This window comes from Clarias gariepinus, chromosome 4 (assembly GCF_024256425.1).
Source record: "Clarias gariepinus isolate MV-2021 ecotype Netherlands chromosome 4, CGAR_prim_01v2, whole genome shotgun sequence".
In the NCBI taxonomy this organism is placed as follows: Eukaryota; Metazoa; Chordata; class Actinopteri; order Siluriformes; family Clariidae; genus Clarias; species Clarias gariepinus.
Genome location: NC_071103.1, coordinates 25,202,131 through 25,223,145, shown reverse-complemented (window position 1 = coordinate 25,223,145; position 21,015 = coordinate 25,202,131). Strand labels below are relative to the sequence as shown.

The following is a 21,015-nucleotide window of genomic DNA, read 5'->3' as shown; positions in this document are numbered from 1 at the left end:
CCCCCAGCCTCCTCCCTCCTCCCAGTGACAAAAAAAAGCAAAAGCAAAAAAAAAAAAAAAAAGGGCAAAAATAAATAAATAAATCTACACTTGTGGCAAAAACAATTTAGAGTATTTAACAATTGAATCAAACATACATATCAATATAAGTCCACTTCACTCCACTGTGGGTAGGTGAGTCAGATGATTTCCATTGCATTAGAATCAAACTTCTAGCCAGTAGGGATACAAAGGCCACAAAGTCCGCCTTATAACCTAGATGATAAACTGGTAAGGGAAGTACCCTGGAAAGTGCTGCTATAGCTGCAGGTTTGATTGCTGTCCCAACTACCTGAGATATTGTTTCAAATATTTGGACCCAATATCCATGTAAATTTGGGCAGGACCAGAACATATGTGTCAGCGTTGTTGGACCCTGATGACAACGGTCACAAATAGGATCCACCTCAGAGTAAATTTTTGAGAGCCTGACTTTAGTCCAGTGAATACGATGGAGTATTTTGCATTGGATCCACCCATGATTGGCACATAGAGATGAAGAATGCACCCTATTCAAGACACTTTCCCATAATTCCTCTGGAATCTCTTCTGATAGGTCTTCTTCCCACTGTGTTTTTAGAGATGTCAGTGAACTACTATGCAGGGAACATATTTTATCATAAATATAGGAAATCATCCCTTTCCCAATAGACCTTGGTTGGAGGAATGAGTCCAAGGGAGTTGGAACTGGAAGACTAGGAAATTGAGGATGCATATCACGAATAAAACTGCGAACCTGTAAATACCAAAAAAAAATATTTTGGGGCAGTAAAAACTTATTTGAAAGCTGCTGGAAAGATGCAAAAACATCATCTATATATAAATCTCTAAACATAGATAAGCCGTAAGTTGCCCATTGGGAGAAAGTCCTATCCATCATGGATGGTGTGAAAACAAAGTTTGATGCTATGGGGGCCGACATGGGGAAAGCTTGTAATCCATTATGCCGTCTAAACTGTCTCCAGATTCGCAGTGAAGTTTTTATGATTATATTTTTAGTAAAGAGAGAGTATGAACTGTTAATAGCGGAATGTAACAGGGCTGTTAATGTAGTGGGCAGACAAGAGGTTACTTCCATAGCAAGCCACATAGGTGAACACTGAGGCTGGTTTAGCCAGTACTGAAAGACTCTAAAGTTAGCTGCCCAGTAGTAGTACTGAAAGTTGGGCAAGGCCATACCTCCAAGAGATTTAGGGCGTTGAAGAAGTACTTTGCGGATTCTAGCAGTCTTTTTATTCCATATAAACTCTGTAACTAAACCGTCAAGTCTTCGGAAAAAGGACTGAGGGAGAAAAACAGGGATACACTGAAACAGATATGAGAATTTTGGAAGGACTGACCACCCCTCAAAGTCTTTCTGAACTTGGGACATTAAATTATCAAAGTTAAACTTTGGAAGATCTTGAAATCTATTGGTTCCAAACCCCAAGGTATTTAAATTTACCCAGTGCCATTTTTAATGGCAAAGTATGTAAGGGATATTTTTTGGCAGCTGAATTTAGTGGGAAAATTTGACTTTTGGATAAATTTAGTTTATAGCCCGAAATAGAACCAAAAGATTGCAAAGTATTAATAACTGCCGGAACTGACACCGTAAAATCTGAAATATACAGAAGAAGATCGCCTGCATATAGCGAGACCCTCTGCTCTGTACCTATTCTTGTTATTCCTTTTATTAATGGGTTAACTTTCAAAGCAATAGAAAGGGGTTCGATGGCAATAGCAAAAAGAATTGGGCTCAAGGGGAATCCCTGACGAGTGGATCTATGGAGGTTAAAGTATTCAGAACGAGTGTTATTAGTTCTAACTGAGGCTTGCGGAGCGGAATACAACAGTTTTACCCATGAGATGAATCTCTCACCAAAACCAAATTTTTTTAAAGTGTAAAAAAGATATCCCCATTCCACCCGGTCAAATGCTTTTTCCGCATCTAATGATATTACAGCTTCCGGGGTAGAACAGGAAGAAGGGGGGAAGAGGGAGATTGAGGCTTGATTAAGTGTTTGAGGAAGTTTAAGTGACTTAAATGATTCGTTATACATTTCTATTAATATGGGAGCCAATTTACTCATAAACTTCTTATAAAATTCTGCTGGATATCCATCGGGTTCAGGACATTTGCCACACTGTAAAGAGGTAGCAGCTTGGATAAGTTCTTCTATACTAATGGGTGCTTCAAGTTGTTCAACTAAATTAGAATTAACTGTTGGGATATTAAAGGCACTGAAAAAATTATCAAAATCAGATGAATTAGCAGTTTGCTCAGAAGCATAAAGTGAAGTATAATAGTCTTTAAACTGATTATTGATTAATATGGGATCTGTTGTTATTCCTGTAGGCATTCAGGTTTGGGGGATAAGGTGGGAAGTTGATTCATGCCTTAGTTGTAGGGCTAGTAGCCTACCTGCTTTGTCACCCCCTTCATAATACCTAGACTGTAAGGGTCCACCACCAGAGGTCGCTGTTTTTTAGTTGTAGTTTTTGTTGGCTGACTCAGTTTCCCAGAAGGCACCTCGGTCAGGTGATGCGAGTGCACACCTGAGCCGAGGTAGCCATTAATCCATCTATAAATAGCTGTTTAGTCTGGGAAACTGGGTCGAGCATTTTAGGTTTTACCACTGTCATTTGTGTGGGCATTTTGTTTTGGTTTGTCTTGTTCTTGGTTTAGTTCATATTTTGATTTAAGTTGTGTTGACTTGGGCTCTCATATTGGCAATGTTTCTGTGTATGTTCTGTGCGTTTGTGTTAGTGGAGCTGATTCAGTCCTGTCCTAGATGTATAAGTACTGTGGTTTTTGTCCTCCTATTTCTTGTGTGTTTAGCTAGAGCCAGGTAAGTAGCTAGGTGTGTGGTTGGCTAGAAGTGTGTGTAGCTAAAATCTATGTTGAGCTAACTAGCATGCTTCTAGCCAAAGCCCCTTTGTGTCTCTAGCTATTCTGTGTTTCCTGCCTCCCTAGTGTCCCAGCCTTTGCGTGTCCCCTAGCCTAGCCACTGGGTATCCTCCCTCTGTGTTTCTGTGCCCTAACTCCCTAGTGTGTGTTGAGCTATTAGGTAAGTGTAGCTTAGTGCATGTTGGGGCCTAAAGACATGTTTGGCTAGGTGAATGTGTAGCTGACTGCCATGGTTAAAAGCAATCTTAACCATGTTTAGCTAAAAGCCATGCCTAGCTGACTGCCATGTCTTTAGCCCTAGTCCTGTCTCCCCTCTAGTGTCTTCCCTCCTGCCTGTGTTTCGCCACAGGTTGTGTTATTCGTCCCTCGGCCTGTGTCACGTCACAGGATGTGTGTTTGTCCTCCCGCCTGTGTCCTGCCAGAGAGTCCCTGTTAGCACAAAGTTATTAAGTATTGTTTGAGTTTGATTGTTTTTGTTTGTTGAGTTTTTACTTATACTTTTGTGTTTACCATTATTAAAAGACTCTTTTTGGGTTACACAACCCCTCTGCCTCTATGCCTGCTCTCTACGCCCACGCCGATCAACACCAGCCATTACACCCCGAACGTGACAGAATGCTCGACCTACCAAGGCATAGCAGAGAGGGCTGGGACTACAAAGTGTAGCCTCGCGTGGAGGCCCCGGCTGCAGCGTCTTCGAGCCTCGCGTGGAGGCCCCGGCTGCAGCGTCTTCGAGCCTCGCGTGGAGGCCCCGGCTGCAGCGTCTTCGAGCCTCACGTGGAGGCCCCAGCTGCAGCGTCTTCGAGTCTCACATGAAGGCCCCAGCTGCAGCGTCTTCGAGCCTCACGTGGAGCCCCAGCTGCAGCGTCTTCGAGCCTCACGTGGAGGCCCCGGCTGCAGCGTCTTCGAGCCTCACGTGGAGGCCCCGGCTGCAGCGTCTTTGAGCCTCATGTGGAGGCCCCGGCTGCAGCGTCTCGGAGCCTCACGGGGAGGCCCCGGCTGCAGCGTCTTCGAGCCTCACGTGGAGGCCCCGGCTGCAGCGTCTTCGAGCCTCGCGTGGAGGCCCCGGCTGCAGCGTCTTCGAGCCTCGCGTGGAGGCCCCGGCTGCAGCGTCTTCGAGCCTCGCGTGGAGGCCCCGGCTGCAGCGTCTTCGAGCCTCGCGTGGAGGCCCCGGCTGCAGCGTCTTCGAGCCTCGCGTGGAGGCCCCGGCTGCAGCGTCTTCGAGCCTCGCGTGGAGGCCCCGGCTGCAGCGTCTTCGAGCCCCGCGTGGAGGCCCCAGCTGCAGCGTCTTCGAGCCTCACGCGGAGGCCCCAGCTGCAGCGTCTTCGAGCCTCACGCGGAGGCCCCGGCTGCAGCGTCTTCGAGCCTCGCGTGGAGGCCCCGGCTGCAGCGTCTTCGAGCCTCGCGTGGAGGCCCCGGCTGCAGCGTCTTCGAGCCTCGCGTGGAGGCCCCGGCTGCAGCGTCTTCGAGCCTCGCGTGGAGGCCCCGGCTGCAGCGTCTTCGAGCCTCACGCGGAGGCCCCAGCTGCAGCGTCTTCGAGCCTCACGCGGAGGCCCCAGCTGCAGCGTCTTCGAGCCTCACATGAAGGCCCCGGCTGCAGCGTCTTCGAGCCTCACGTGGAGGCCCCGGCTGCAGCGTCTTTGAGCCTCGCGTGGAGGCCCCGGCTGCAGCGTCTTCGAGCCTCGCGTGGAGGCCCCGGCTGCAGCGTCTTCGAGCCTCGCGTGGAGGCCCCGGCTGCAGCGTCTTCGAGCCTCGCGTGGAGGCCCCGGCTGCAGCGTCTTCGAGCCTCGCGTGGAGGCCCCGGCTGCAGCGTCTTCGAGCCTCACGTGGAGGCCCCGGCTGCAGCGTCTTCGAGCCTCGCGTGGAGGCCCCGGCTGCAGCGTCTTCGAGCCTCGCGTGGAGGCCCCGGCTGCAGCGTCTTCGAGCCTCGCGTGGAGGCCCCGGCTGCAGCGTCTTCGAGCCTCGCGTGGAGGCCCCGGCTGCAGCGTCTTCGAGCCTCGCGTGGAGGCCCCGGCTGCAGCGTCTTCGAGCCTCGCGTGGAGGCCCCGGCTGCAGCGTCTTCGAGCCTCACGTGGAGGCCCCGGCTGCAGCGTCTTCGAGCCTCGCGTGGAGGCCCCGGCTGCAGCGTCTTCGAGCCTCGCGTGGAGGCCCCGGCTGCAGCGTCTTCGAGCCTCGCGTGGAGGCCCCGGCTGCAGCGTCTTCGAGCCTCACGTGGAGGCCCCGGCTGCAGCGTCTTCGAGCCTCGCGTGGAGGCCCCGGCTGCAGCGTCTTCGAGCCTCGCGTGGAGGCCCCGGCTGCAGCGTCTTCGAGCCTCGCGTGGAGGCCCCGGCTGCAGCGTCTTCGAGCCTCGCGTGGAGGCCCCGGCTGCAGCGTCTTCGAGCCTCGCGTGGAGGCCCCGGCTGCAGCGTCTTCGAGCCTCACGTGGAGGCCCCGGCTGCAGCGTCTTCGAGCCTCACGTGGAGGCCCCGGCTGCAGCGTCTTCGAGCCTCGCGTGGAGGCCCCGGCTGCAGCGTCTTCGAGCCTCGCGTGGAGGCCCCGGCTGCAGCGTCTTCGAGCCTCGCGTGGAGGCCCCGGCTGCAGCGTCTTCGAGCCTCGCGTGGAGGCCCCGGCTGCAGCGTCTTCGAGCCTCGCGTGGAGGCCCCGGCTGCAGCGTCTTCGAGCCTCGCGTGGAGGCCCCGGCTGCAGCGTCTTCGAGCCTCACGTGGAGGCCCCGGCTGCAGCGTCTTCGAGCCTCGCGTGGAGGCCCCGGCTGCAGCGTCTTCGAGCCTCGCGTGGAGGCCCCGGCTGCAGCGTCTTCGAGCCTCGCGTGGAGGCCCCGGCTGCAGCGTCTTCGAGCCTCGCGTGGAGGCCCCGGCTGCAGCGTCTTCGAGCCTCGCGTGGAGGCCCCGGCTGCAGCGTCTTCGAGCCTCGCGTGGAGGCCCCGGCTGCAGCGTCTTCGAGCCTCGCGTGGAGGCCCCGGCTGCAGCGTCTTCGAGCCTCGCGTGGAGGCCCCGGCTGCAGCGTCTTCGAGCCTCGCGTGGAGGCCCCGGCTGCAGCGTCTTCGAGCCTCGCGTGGAGGCCCCGGCTGCAGCGTCTTCGAGCCTCGCGTGGAGGCCCCGGCTGCAGCGTCTTCGAGCCTCGCGTGGAGGCCCCGGCTGCAGCGTCTTCGAGCCTCGCGTGGAGGCCCACTATTTTATTATTATTCGAGACTATGTTGCTTCGGAGCGACATCCCAGCACTGCGTCCACCACCCGGCTTTTATGTCGAGCACCCACCGCTGCACGGCGAAGGAAAAGCCAGTACTGCATCGGCCGCCTGGATTGGGGGACAACTCGGCACTGACTTCTAGGGCTCTACTCTTCAGAGCAATACAGTGCTGTCCCCTCCGCCTGCCTACAACAGCGATCTGGTGCTGCCTCCGCCACACAGTCGACTAAGGGAGCTAGCCCGTCGGGTGAAAGGACACGGGACATCAGGGAAGTGCCCAGGGACCACCGATAGCGCTGCACACCTGAGCCGAGGTAGCCATTAATCCATCTATAAATAGCTGTTTAGTCTGGGAAACTGGGTCGAGCATTTTAGGTTTTACCACTGTCATTTGTGTGGGCATTTTGTTTTGGTTTGTCTTGTTCTTGGTTTAGTTCATATTTTGATTTAAGTTGTGTTGACTTGGGCTCTCATATTGGCAATGTTTCTGTGTATGTTCTGTGCGTCTGTGTTAGTGGAGCTGATTCAGTCCTGTCCTAGATGTATGTAAGTACTGTGGTTTTTGTCCTCCTATTTCTTGTGTGTTTAGCTAGAGCCAGGTAAGTAGCTAGGTGTGTGGTTGGCTAGAAGTGTGTTTAGCTAAAATCTATGTTGAGCTAACTAGCATGCTTCTAGCCAAAGCCCCTTTGTGTCTCTAGCTATTCTGTGTTTCCTGCCTCCCTAGTGTCCCAGTGAGCCTAGCCTTTGCGTGTCCCCTAGCCTAGCCACTGGGTATCCTCCGTCTGTGTTTCTGTGCCCTAATTCCCTAGTGTGTATCGAGCTATTAGGTAAGTGTAGCTTAGTGCATGTTGAGGCTGAGACATGTTTAGCTAGGTGAATGTGTAGCTGACTGCCATGGTTAAGAGCAATCTTAACCATGTTTAGCTAAAAGCCATGCCTAGCTGACTGCCATGTCTTTAGCCCTAGTCCCGTCTCTCTCCTGTCTCCCCTAGTCTCTACGTGTCTCCCCGCTAGTGTCCAGTTTCAGCTCCACGCGTAGTTTGTTTGTTCCTGCCTGTGTTTCGCCACAGGATCTGTGTTTCGTCCACCTGCCTGTGTTTCGCCACAGGTTGTGTTATTCGTCCCTCGGCCTGTGTCCTGCCAGAGAGTCCCTGTTAGCACAAAGTTATTAAGTATTATTTGAGTTTGATTGTTTCTTTTGTTTGTTGGGTTTTTTACTTACTTTTGTGTTTACCATCATTAAAAGACTCTTTTTGGGTTACACAACCCTTCTGCCTCTATGCCTGCTCTCTATGCCCACGGCGATCAACACCAGCCATTACACCCCGAACGTGACAGACTTAGTTCTAAGTAATAAATTCTCTACATGACTTGATGAAAGAATATCAAACTCCGCCTGTAATGACTGGCATTCCTTATAAATATCTGAATATAGGGTGACCGCATATATATTATCTAACTGAAAAATTTTTTGGTATCTCAGACCGTCTCTTTTGGTTTAACTTTGTCCTGTGACTAAGATATGAAATGATTTTTCCCCTAAGAAATGCCTTCAAAGTCTCCCAAAAAAAGAGATGCAGATATCTCTGGACTGCTATTCGTGAATATAAAAAAGTCTATTTTATTAGAGACAAACTCTACAAAGCTTTGGTCTAATAGCATACACAATGGATGTGTGCCATCAGGCCCCTCAAAGTAAATATTCACATATAATCACATGACTCTACTGACTGAATAAGTTTATCTATTATAAAGTAATCAATGTGTGAATGTTTGGTGCACATGGGGGGGGGAAGAGAATTCTTTACCATGTGGATTAAAAAAACGCCAGGGATCTGAAACTGAAAACTCGTCCATAAAAGATTGAATTACACGAGCAGATTTTGAGGGTGAATTACGTTTGAGAGACGAACGATCAAGATCCGGGTTAAGCCAACCTGCCCTGCATTTTTAACATACCAGTAAAATACTGGCAGCAGAGACTAATAATTATTTTAGAGCATCTGTTACAATAGCCTTATTTGTTGTTTGCCTTGTAATAAGCTGTTGAATATAAAAATTATACTTACAGTACCAACCATAAGGCCTTGTTTTACTGTATTTTTTATGAAATTCTGCTGTGCACAGCTGCTGAAATTTACTGTAAAACTGACCAAAGAGCTCAATTTTGGTCTCATCTGACCACAGAAGTTTATCCCAATCTTTCTCTGTTTATTGGCAAACCTCAGACGGGTCTGTACATGTGTCTTCGTAAGCGTTGCTGCGCTGAAGGATTTTACTCCATGCAGGCGTATTGTGTTACCAATGGTTTGTTTGGTGACTGTGCTCCCAACTGCCTTGAGATCATTCACAAGCTCCTCCCATGTAGTCCTGGGCTGGTCCCTAATTTTTCTCATGATTATTCTTACTCCATGAGGTGAAATCTTTCATATAGGGCCATTAATTCTTACTTTCGTATTTCTTCGCAGTTATCTCCTTCTCACCAAGCTTCTAGCTGATGGTCTTGTAGCCCATTCCAGCCTTGTGCAGGCCTAAAATCTTGTTCCTGACTTGCTTTGACAGCTCTTTGGTCTTGCCGATGGTGGTGAGGTTTGAACGGAAGATGGAGATTTTGTGGACAGGTGGCTTTTATACACATACCACATTGTTCTTAGGAGCACCTTCTTAAATTAATATGTGTACCACAAGAGCACATAACCGGTCTGTAAGAGGCAGAATTATTGTTGGTTGGTAGTAAATAAAAAAAAAAAAAAAAAAAACTTAATTCATAACATTTGTCATGTGCTTTTTCTGGATTTTTTTTGGTGATATTCTGTATCAATTCTTTACCACAAACCTATAATAAAAATTATAGACCCTTCATTTCTTTGTAAGTGGGCAAACTTAGAAAATCTGTAGGGGATCAAATACTTATTTCCCCAACTGATATATATATACATATATACACTCAACAAAAATATAAACGCAACACCTTTGTTTCTGCTCCGATTTTTCATTAAATGGACTTAAAGATTTAAAATTCATTCCAGATAGACAATATTACCATTTCTCTCAAACATTGTTCACAAATCAGTCTAAATGTGTGATAGTGAGCACTTCTGCTTTGCTGAGATAATCCATCCCACCTCACAGGAGTGCCACATCAAGATGCTGATCTGACATCATGAGTAGTGCACAGGTGTAAATTATACTGCCCACAATAAAAGGCCACCCTGGAATGTGCAGTTTTGTCTCACAGCAAAATGCCACAAGCATTGAGGGAGCGTGCAATCGGCATGCTGACAGCAGGAATGTCAACCAGATCTGTTGCTCGTGCATTGAATGTTCATTTCTCCACCATAAGCAGTCTCCAAAGGCGTTTCAGAGAATATGGCAGTACATCCAACCGGCCTCACAACCGCAGCCCAGGACCTCCAGATCCAGCAGGTTCACCTCCAAGATCATCTGAGACCAGCCACTCAGACAGCTGCTGAAACAATTGGTTTGCATAACCAAACAATTTCTGCACAAACTGTCAGAAACCGTCTCAGGGAAGCTCAACTGCATGCTCGTCGTCCTCATCGGGGTCTTGACCTGACTCCAGCTCGTCGCCGTAACAGACTTGAGTGGGCAAATGCTCACATTCGATGGCGTCTGGCACGTTGGAGAGGTGTTCTCTTCACGGATGAATCTCGGTTTACATTGTTCAGGGCAGATGGCAGACAGCGTGTGTGACGTTGTGTGGGTGAGCGCTTTGCTAATGTCAATGTTGTGGATCGAGTGGCCCATGGTGATGGGGTTATGGTATGGGCAGGCATCTGTTATGGACGAAGAACACAGGTACATTTTATTGATGGCATTTTGAATGCACAGAGATACTGTGATGAGATCCTGAGGCCCATTGTTGTGCCATACATTCATGAACACCACCTCATGTCCCAGTTTTTGCATGGCCAGCATACTCACCGGACATGTCACCCGTTGAGCATGTTTGGGATGTGCTTGACGGGCGTATCATCATCTCATGATGTCAGATCAGCATCTTGATGTGGCACACCTGTAAGGTGGGATGGATTATCTAAGCAAAGCAGAAGTGCTCACTATCACACATTTAGACTGATTTGTGAACAATGTTTGAGAGAAATGGTAATATTGTGTATCTGGAATGAATTTTAGATCTTTAAGTCCATCTCCTGAAAAATCGGAGCAGAAACAAAGGTGTTGCGTTATTTTTGTTAAGTGTATATATATATATATATATATATATATATATATATATATATATATATATATATATATATATATATATATATATATACACTGTATATATGGCTTAAAATTCATTCTGCTTATAAGTCTTCCTCTCCTGCAGTGTAGCCCTTCTTCCCCAAGAGCTTTATTTATCTTTAATTGTGACCTCCCTGAGACTCCCAGATGTCAGCTAACAGCCTAATCACTCTCCCATCCTCCTCCTCATTGTTCCAGAGCAGAGTTTTTTAAAAATAGGCTGATTACTGTTGATGTGATGCAATGTAACACTAGCTTTCTGCCTCTCTTCTACCACCATTTGTTCACATATTTTCCCCTGGTGATTTGTTGTTCATACAACCACACAGAGCTGTAAGGTATCACAGGTTATTGTACTGTTGCATAACTTGTTTGAAAAACATTTAGAGGTCAAACAACAGTGCCAGGTTTCTGGCAAATCAACTCGTGTTCCCCTTCTCTAAAGAGAAGATTATTGTGGAGGTCTGTGAATATATATATATATATATATATATATATATATGCTGCTGTGACCCATGACATGATATTTAGTTAGCCACAATAACAAATTTTGAAATAAAATTACACTTAAAAACAGCAATATTTATGTATGTGCCTTCCAAGGATAACAGGGGAAAAAAAATAAATTTTTATACAAAGTCATCAAGGGTTGTTTTTTTTTGTTCACCCGAGAGTCAACTGGATGTGGGTTCATAAACCTGATCCACATTAATGTGTTTCTATTTTTAAATGGACAATGGACCACAAATCAAAAGGCAGTTTTATACAAATTATGACTCCTTTATGTCCTTTACCATCGTATATCTGAGGAGGATAGGACCCAGAGGAGATAGGAATTACAGCTAACCCACTTACACTGTTACACTTCTTTGTATTGTCATTTAGTCGAGATAGGTGTCGTTACAGTCACTTGTAAAAATGATTCGGACCCTATTAGTGAAATTGAAAACTTTTTTAAACAAATGTAATTTTTTATTAGGTGCAAATTTTTGGCAACAATTACAATGTCAAGTCTTTCCAAGTCTATGTACACTCACTTTGCAAATTTCGGCAAACTGTTCAAACCCATTCTTCAGGGTTAATACTTAGAACACGTTGGATTTGGAAAGCTAATAAAATTAGGGGAAATATTAAACAATTACCTTTAAAAAGTATGACAAGGTGCCTCAAACGAAGTGCTTAAATTTAAAATCTAAAGTTACGGTTTATCTCATGTGACCACGGCTCCACCTGACACTTTCCTGGACATTCAGAATCTTTGTTACAAACCCTTGGCAGACCATGATGCCTAATTACAAGCGTCATTTTAGAAACTTTCTCTCTGTTCTTCTATTGAAAGATTTGTGCTATGTACTACTTTTTACTCCAAGTTGTTTTGAATGGTCTGAAACCTAAACTTTAGTATGAAACCTAACCAATAAATAAAGCACTATATATATTTCAACCTCTTGAGACAATGCCTTTTTGTACAACCCTCATATGAGGACCATTTGAGTATAATTCTTTTGAAACTTATTTCTGTTTGAAGAAATATTTTAGTACATAGTTGTCAGGTGCTAATAAAGAAAAACAGTGGAGACTTGACATAAAACGTACACAACAGTAAAGTCCAGGTCTCAGGAGGTTAATATGCATACAGTACATAAATAAATATACAAATCTCATAACCCACTAGCTTGCAAATCAATTCATATAAATATATTTACAAGTTTATAGGTAGTGAAATTTGTTGTATTGATTTCTTCTAGAATGCGTTCTCAAAACTAGGTGTGTAATGTAGAGTACACAGTGTACTTTTACAGATAATGAATAGTGAAAAATGAAAGTTGGCAGCTATATGTGCAGCTTAATGCAAAGGTGTCAGGTTTAAGACCTGAAGGGCCACCACACGGCTGAACAAAGTCATTTAAAACACAAAACCCTTCAGTGCTGAGGCCTTTCAGGGATACATTTTGACACTTCTGTGATTTAAAACCTAAATATCTGACAAAAAGATATATTCAATAATTCCTGTTGCACCTTTATTATTACAGAAATAATACATACCTGTGATAAATTTTGGAAGATTCTTGAAACATCCAATCGCATAGTTGTTGACCAACTTCACCATCACCCTGTCCAGTTTCTTAAATTCAAGTCTTGAGAACTTAACAGAAATATACTAAACAAAATTTGTAAAGAATAAAAATTTCATAAAAAAACTTTCAAAACTAAACAAAATGTTTTCCATATTTTTAAATGGCAATAAATATGGATCATAGAGCTCTTATCTGTACACAATATCATAGCATATCTTGTTATCTATATAACAAATATGACTTCAGTGCAATTTCATTGCAAATCCTTTGCACTCCATCGAAGACTTTAGTACAAACTGCTTTCTTTCACCCTGACTTGCATTTAGAAAAACTCTGTTGTACAAATACCAACTTAAACACAAATTATATATTCTAAAAGAATACACAACCTTTTGTCTTTGTCTACACTTCAAGCAAGAAATCCTGACAGGAAAGGCACACGTAACTATAGTTTGAGTAATACTGGAACAAGGGACAACATATTGGAATTACTCTTGGTTTAAGTATTTAACTTGGTCATTTATAAATGTTTATAATCATAGTTATTTTAAGAAGTATTTTACATAGACATTTAAATAGATACATTAGGATTGAATGTAATGTCAGTAAATATTCAGGGACAGAAGTAATCAATTTTACACAAACATTGTTTTGACCAACAGAAAAGTGCATCGTATTTCAATCTTGAATATTGCAAAAACAAACATTTACCAAGATACCAACAGTATTGAAAAGTTGTATAAAAATGTAGCATTACAAAACAAAAAGAATAATAATAAATCAGTTGATTTTGAGATTGAGCCCAAAGGCTATTAAGTGCTGTCTGGGTTGCTGTCCTGGCTCTGATCTGAGTGGACAGATTTTTCTTCTGCGGTCTCTTTTGCAGTTGGGTCATGCTTTTTGGACTGGCCTTCTGTAGGCTCCTCTGGCTCTGGTTGTTCATTTTCTCTTAGTAAGGAGGTCCTGGATTCCTTTTCAGAGACATGAGAGCTCATCTTCTCTGCTTCAGTTGTATCTTGACCCACTTCTTGAGATGTCTCAGGAACAATATTGTGAGTCTTAGAGGGCCATGAGCTGCCATATTGTTTACTGACTTTCTTACTTTGCTTACCAGAGTCAAATGTTTGAGAAGCTTTGGCTGTTGTGGAGCTTGTAGCAGGACAGTACAGCCCTAATTGCCTGGTTTCATGTTTCAGGCTTTGTGTCCCACTAACACTCTGCGTTGTTTCAGATTGCAAGTTCGATGATGTGCTCCATGAGCTCTTGTTAAGGGAGAAAGTGAACTCCTCTTTGGGTGAGCTGGGGGATTGGGTAGTAGAGGAAGCTCGCTCCAGTTTGGGGCAGGATCTGAGCCTAAGCTGAACCATCTGGATTCCTCCAATTGGGATCATGTGGTAAGGCATGCGGGCCTGCTGCTGTGAATGTAATGGAAGGTGACTGAACATGCGGTCTACAGTTCTTGACGGAATTGGTACATGGGTTGGAGGGTCATTGTGAAGGAAATGTAGGGCAGAGGGCACCAGACTGCCATGTGGAGGGCTCAACCTCTGTGAAACCTGCACAGTACTGGGTGTACTCGGCCTCTCCTGTAGAGGGAGACATGTGAATACTGTACAATCAAACTTCCAAAATGCATTTTTGAAAACACATGTTAAAAACATTAATTCCACACTAATTTCTAGAGAAAAAAAATCCATTCAGTTATGAATCATGGTTATTTTGTGTGGCGATTTAGATATCACCACACTGACACAAAAAAAGATTTTTAAAAACATATTACATTCAGAACAGAAATGAACCGGTGAATCAGCTGGTGACCAGAATTAGCTGTTTTCAATTTGATTGGCCATGACTGGTGATCGGCCAATTAGTCTCAGATATAAACGATTCTGTACAGAGCGTGGAAGTTTCAGAATGGTGCAACAATTTTTTTTTTTATTAAAAATCACCAATTTGCCTTTTTCTACAAACTCTGTGAGCGAATTAGTCTGAAATTCACTCATTACAAGTAATTATAATTACAGTATTGAAAATTGGTAATATTTTTGGGTGGCTGGAATGGATTATCTGAATGTACATCATTTCCTATGGAAACAGATTAAATTTGTATGCCAAGGTACCATTGTGTCTGTCTGTCTGTCTGTTTTAATTTACATCAGATAGCTGCATTATGCTTACTACTCACCTGCTGGCTCTCTCTGGACTTGATGCTTGGTTCCCAGTAGAAGTGGCCTGGAGAGCTATGGGCTCTGTGTTGAGTTCTGATCAATGCTGGAGAAAGTCGGGGTCTGGAGCTCCTGTATCGGGCAGGAGAACGAGGCCGCAGTGGGGAAAAAGACCTGAGTGCGGAGACTGTGAGGGGAGATGGGCCTCTTTCAGGAGAAGGAGAAAGATGTCGACAGGGAGATGACAGCTCCAGCCTGGGAGAGACACTGCGGAGAGGTGAGCCTTCACTTGCAGAAGAGAAAGCTTGTGGAGAATGCTCCCAGGCTTTAGAGGTAAACGGTGCCCTCTTGCTATCTGGAGATAACGCTTGTCCACTTCTCCATGGTGGGACTGGAGAGAGCCGCTTTTCTTTTTCGTCTCTTTCTGAAACAAAAAGGCTTAAGGGACAGGTTTGTGAGCCTGGACCACTGTCTGACTGGTGGGTGTCTGTAGAGCATGATGAAGGAGCATCTTCCTGTGAGGACAACTCCTCCTCTTCCTCCTCGTTATCGTCATCATCCTCATCTTCAGAATCTTCAATGTCAGAAAACTGGTGCTCTTCCTGGTCGGACTCATATACATGCCCCTCACTGATCCCTGACACACACAAAAAACCTCAGATTGAAACAAAAACAAATACACACACACACATTGGTTCATCTAGCAAAAATTATTTGAAATCTAACTGATGCAGTGAGTAGCTTCTCATTTCGTAAATAAGGATGTTGTAAGACATATACCTTGCTTGTGGAAAAAAGATGTTACTCTGTTTCAAAAGGGATTAAGTTATTTAATATAACTAAAAAAAAAGGCTAAAATTGGGTTAAGAGCAGTCTCAAACACATTATTATAATCTGAAAGGAAATTGGGGACCCATAAACTTTGTGAAAGAAATCATGAACAACCATTATCAGAGATCACATAAATGCGTGATGAAGTTGCATCATAAACAATTCAACAGAGGAAATCACGTTTACATGTTTACAAATTAAATCGCAAACTATTCCACACAGTGTGGTGAGAACTTAGGAGAATAAAATTTAAGCTAAAAAAACTAAGCAGTTTAAAAAATGAATTTAGCTAATGACCAGGTTATCCCATCAATGCATTTTTACTTCTCTGGTGGCATGGACATATTCCAGGACAACAATGCAAAGATTCATATCTCATTATTGCAGACTTGAATTGTTAAAAAGTGAACTATTTTCATACACATACTCTTAGAGTCCTGACCTTAAAGGGACAGTTCAGGTTTTTCAGGTCTGTCTAAATTAAAATTGAGGTGCATATTAGCCATTACAATAGGTCTTGGTCATTATAAAATTCTCCTGCTCTGCACACCATCCATGAAGTTTGTCACACGCAATGCGAGTATGACGGAAATAATCGGCATCAAATTCCACAACTCTCATGCCGTGCAAAAACATATTTCAAAGTTTAGCTGAGACTCAGATGAAGCTTCTGCAGTCCCACTGAGCTAAATCAAGGCAGTATATTTAGACAATTTTTTTTTCTCTTACTGGGAAATACTTCCACGGGTCTGTGCCAAAAAGTGAATGGCTGACTAAATCTGATTGGACTCAGGTACGAACCAATTTTCTCATTTTTGTACAGAATGATGGTAATGAAATTTGGTACAGATAATTTGCTGTCGTTGTGTTCTTGCTGACAACACCCGTCCCTTGAACCCTATTGAATGTCTTGGAAGACTTGACAGAATGGTTTAACTCAAAAAGTTAATGCATCTTTAAATCGAAATAAATCTTGTGCCACTGCATATGATCATTAAAACAATGCCTCAGTGTATATGTTTCAATGATCCAACCTACAAGCAATCTAACAAAGTATTAGTTTATGTGACTTTTTGGCCAAAGAATGTACATACACAGCTGTTTCACCCAGAGATAAATGCAATTAGACAGACCACTGCAGGCATATTACAAAAATAATTAAATAGTCAGATAATACATGTTTACTGATTACTCAAACAAGAACTTTCATATAAATGTAGTGTGCATCCTTCATTCATGACTATATTTAAAGCCTGCTGAATAGTGTATGCTTGAATAAAGTGTCCTTGGCCCTCCTCAGTCTGGCAGGGAGAAAGAGATGGGTGGCTTTCATTTTCAATTTTATATACAGCATACCAACTGAAATTGGAGGCCAGATTAGAAAGCCACTCTTTATGGCTGCCCAGTCAATTTCAGCTGGCCTTCAGAAGCCTAAGCACACTGTGCTTAAGTGCCCAAGAAATCATGAAAACATTTATCATTTTATTAATCGTGCATTGATGATTTTCAAGGTTTGGATCTCGAGATACTAAATGATAAAATTTAGCTACACTTCCGATCAAAGCTGAAAATTCTACGTAAATTATGCAAAAGTTTAAAATTCTCATTCTGTTTTAAAAAACAACAACTTTTATTTATTTATTATTATTATTATTAATAATAATAATAATAATAATAATAATAATAATAATAATAACAGCAAATGGAGTCCATCAGTGGTTACATCTATGAGATTACTGTTGAAAATATACAAAAGATTCTTCTATTTAATTAATATACTGGACAACCATGCTAATCTTAGAAACATGCTAACCATTATGTATTTTAAACTTTCAGCTACAGTTTACAAGCTTTTGATGTATTGATGTTTGCCTATTCACTTTGCCATATCTGTATATAAAATTATTTAAACAAATAAACAAATGTTATGTACAAAGGGACAAGTTATTTACAACAGGGAAAATATAAATTATCATTGAGTAGCTGTCTTTATCATCAACGTCAGTCTTATTTTAAATGGTTGCACAGTGTAGTGAAAACAACTAGACAAGGTGCTTGATGTGTCAAAATTTGAGCCTCTGTGCCTTTTATAATGACAGTCTATGGAATCAGTTGCTAAGGTGTTCTAGTGGTTGCTAGGGCGTGGCTTGACAGCTTTACAATGATCCTGAGAGACTAACTGGTTGTCTGAGTAAAATGAGCCCACTCCCATATCTCTATGACAATGGGATCCACAGTTACTGTAGGTTCAGTTTCAAAGTTCTGAACCATAGCAAGGTATGCAACTGTGAGCACTTCCTGTTTCAGCGTGGAGTAATTCCACTATAATATGTCAATAGGGCAAATTTGGGCATCTCTTGAGGGGTATGTTCTGACACAGTTTGCAAGCCTCTTTTAATGTGGTAAATTTTATATTTCCACAAAATTCTTGCTCTGCGCTAGAATCCATCAAAATTGGTCTTAATCTTAAGCCTATGGAATTTTGGGGCAGTAAATTGCCCCCTGCAAGGCCAATTTACCTCCCAACCCTTAGAAGTCATAGCTCCCCATTCCCAAATAAGTCGCACGATTTGGCACCTCTTTTATAGGTATACGACAATGGTATGGAACTAGTTACGTGGCAAAGTTTGTAAGGGAGAATAAAAGTTTAAAAAAAAAGGAGCCTGCAAGATATTACAAGTGATGCTTAGCTTCACAAGCACCACTAATAACAATCCACATAATTATCATCATCATCATTTTTATGGTATGTTTAGTAATGTATATACTGTATTAATAGAAAAAAAGAAACAAAACCAAACAATGACAAATGACAAATGACAAAATCAAACAGTGATTTGAAGCATGCATTTTCGCTGATAACCCTTATAGTGGCAATTATACAGAAATCCAAACAGTGAATGTAAGAAATTGTCCAAAATATCAAACTAAAAACCCCACTGTTCCTGGTAAACATGACCTTAATGCTAAAACAGCTAGATACTGCACTTGGCCAAGCTGAAGAAATACTGAAATTTAGTTGATGGTCATTAAGAATTGTTTGCTCTCTCAACCTGAAGACAACAATCATGCATCAGCCCATACACTATTAACACTCAACTGTCAGTTAATAAGAATAAAACATTTTTTAGCTAGTATCCTGGATTAGAGCACCCTACCTGGTTCCTCAGTCTCCAGCTCATCTACAGATGATTCAGACACACCCTTCTCCAAGCATTTTTTACCATGTGCCTTCGATTTCATGTGTTTAGTGAGGTTCCCTGTCAGGGGGTAAATTAATAGAGAAGCCATTTAAAAAATGTAATTAAGTATGAAACATTATATGAGAGGATCACTACCAAAGAGCAGTAATGCATTATGGATTTTTTTTTATACTTTTACACAAGTGTTTGTGGTCAAGATATGCTGAATAGTAGTGCAGTGAAGAAAAGAAGTACATCATAAAAATTGAAATACTCACCTTTAGTTTTGAAAGCAAAGTTGCAGTGCTTACAAACATAGGGACGAATATCTGTGTGTGTGCGAATGTGTTTCTTCAGCATGCTGGGCTTTTTACAGCGGATTCCACACTCACCACAGACATACTTTCCCCTTCCCCTCCCTCTCACATATACATATTCTTCATTAGACTTATACCTATAGAGAGATAGAGAGAGACACACACACATAAAAATGTTAAAAAAAACACTCTATTTGGAATCTTGGTCAATAAGGACCAAAATGTTTTATTGATGTGGGGATTGTTTATTGGACAGTCTGTTCCTTTAATTTAAACCAACTAAATTAAAGGACCAATGTCTAATTTGTATTGATGTTATTTTCAGTATTCATTCAAATAGCCTTCACAAAAACCTCATGGGCACTAAAAAAGACAGATGTAAATTAGGAATTTGTGGGTGTGTGATTGGAGAAGAATTGTGTAAGTAAAAGTGATGCTGCGTGAGATACAGTACAATGTAAAGCAGAATGGTATAACATTTGGTTTTGCCAACAATGGCAAAATTGCAAATATAACCTACAGCATGGGAGGAAATCAGGTGAATAGTCCCAAGTATTCAACTTAATGTTATTTAAGTAATATGACACAAAAAGGAGTGCTGTACTGCAGTTCAACAAAAAACATTTATTTTATTAATTTACCATTAAATTATTATTTATTATTAACATAAGATTTATTGCTTGATTTTAGTAGTTATTTTACTCATAGAACACATACCCTCCAGCAACTAGCAGAACTAACAAAAAATAGTTTTAAGGTGGCACGGTGGTGTAGTGGTTCGATTGCTGCCCAGGTTAGAGTCCCATCTCTGTGTGCGTGAAGTTTTCATGCTCTCCCTGTGCTTGGTGTCTGCCACAGTCCAAAGACCTGCAATTGGCGTTCCCAAATTGCCTATAGTGTGTGTGTTAGTGGGTGTATGTGTGTGTTATGGAAGCAAATCAGTTTTATTAATAATTCACACTAAAGCCACGATGCACAGATGCATATCCCAATTCACATGTGTTAAAAAAATATATTTACAAAAAAAACAACTCACATGCACAAAAGAAATATATATTTATTCATACTATACCTTTCACAAATGCAAAACACAATTGACAGATGTACAACTGTGTGCAAAACTTTTTAATGTTTAAAATTTATGAGTGTATCATGGACAGTGAATGAGAAAATCGTCTTTTCTGTGTGAATTGCCCTGGGTTTGTGTGTCTGTATTTTTGAGACTTTACTTGCGAGCATCGAATTGGGTTTCACACATGTGAATTGGGATACGCATGTGTGCATTGTGTCTTTTGTGTGAATTATTAATGAGACTATTTTGCTTCCATAGTGTGTAACCTGATATAATGCAACCACGGGGGGTGCAATCCAGTGTCTTCTTGTGCCAGTCCCAAGTCTGGATAAATGCAGAGGGTTGTGTCGCGGCCCGGGTTAACTACGACCGCCACTGGTGCTGTTGACCTACAGGTTGCTGGTGGAAATTGGGCTACTGTTGGTCAAAAAAGAAGAGGAGGAAGATGTGTTCGAAAGCAGAGACAGAAAAGGAAAGGCAAGAGTTTAGGAGTGATAGTAGGGACTTTGGTGCAGACTTCAATGGACATGTTGGAAAAGGGAACAGAGGTGATGAAAATTTGATGGGTAGGTTTGGTCTTCAGGACATGAATATAGAAGGACAGATGGTGTTGGACTTTGCAAAGAGGATGGAAATGGCAGTAGTAAATACTTTCTTCCAGAAAAGGGCAGAAACATAGGGTGACATATAAGAGTGGAGGCAAAAGGACTTAGGTGGACTACATCTTGTGTCGACGTTGTAATCTGAAAGAGATCAGTGACTGCAAAGTGTTGGTAAGGGAGAGTGTAGCCAGACTCCACAGGATAGTGGTATTTAAAATGACCCTGGTGGTGAGGAAGTTGAAGAGGGCAAAGGCAGAGACAAAGTGGTGGAAGTTGAAAAAGGAAGAATGTTTTGCAGTTTTCAGAAGGGAGTTCAGACAGGCTCTAGGTGGTCAGAAGGTGCTTCCAGTTGACTGGACAACCACAGCTAATGTGATCAGGAAGACA

The 21,015-nt window shown here is 43.1% G+C and overlaps 1 protein-coding gene across 3 annotated transcripts in view; it reads right to left on the bottom strand.

Annotated features, from left to right (window-relative positions):
• Positions 1-12,957: 12,957 nt before the first annotated feature.
• LOC128519738 (transcription factor HIVEP3) overlaps positions 12,958-21,015 on the bottom strand; it is a 72,059-nt gene continuing 64,001 nt past the window's right edge. For all 3 annotated transcript variants that reach the window (XM_053493567.1, XM_053493566.1, XM_053493568.1), the window contains 4 exons: positions 18,916-19,091; positions 18,614-18,715; positions 14,645-15,261; positions 12,958-14,045 (listed from right to left, as the gene is read on the bottom strand). In XM_053493567.1, coding sequence (XP_053349542.1) covers positions 13,272-14,045; positions 14,645-15,261; positions 18,614-18,715; positions 18,916-19,091 — 1,669 coding nt within the window. In that variant the 3' untranslated portion in view covers positions 12,958-13,271. The remainder of the gene's footprint in view (positions 14,046-14,644; positions 15,262-18,613; positions 18,716-18,915; positions 19,092-21,015) is intronic.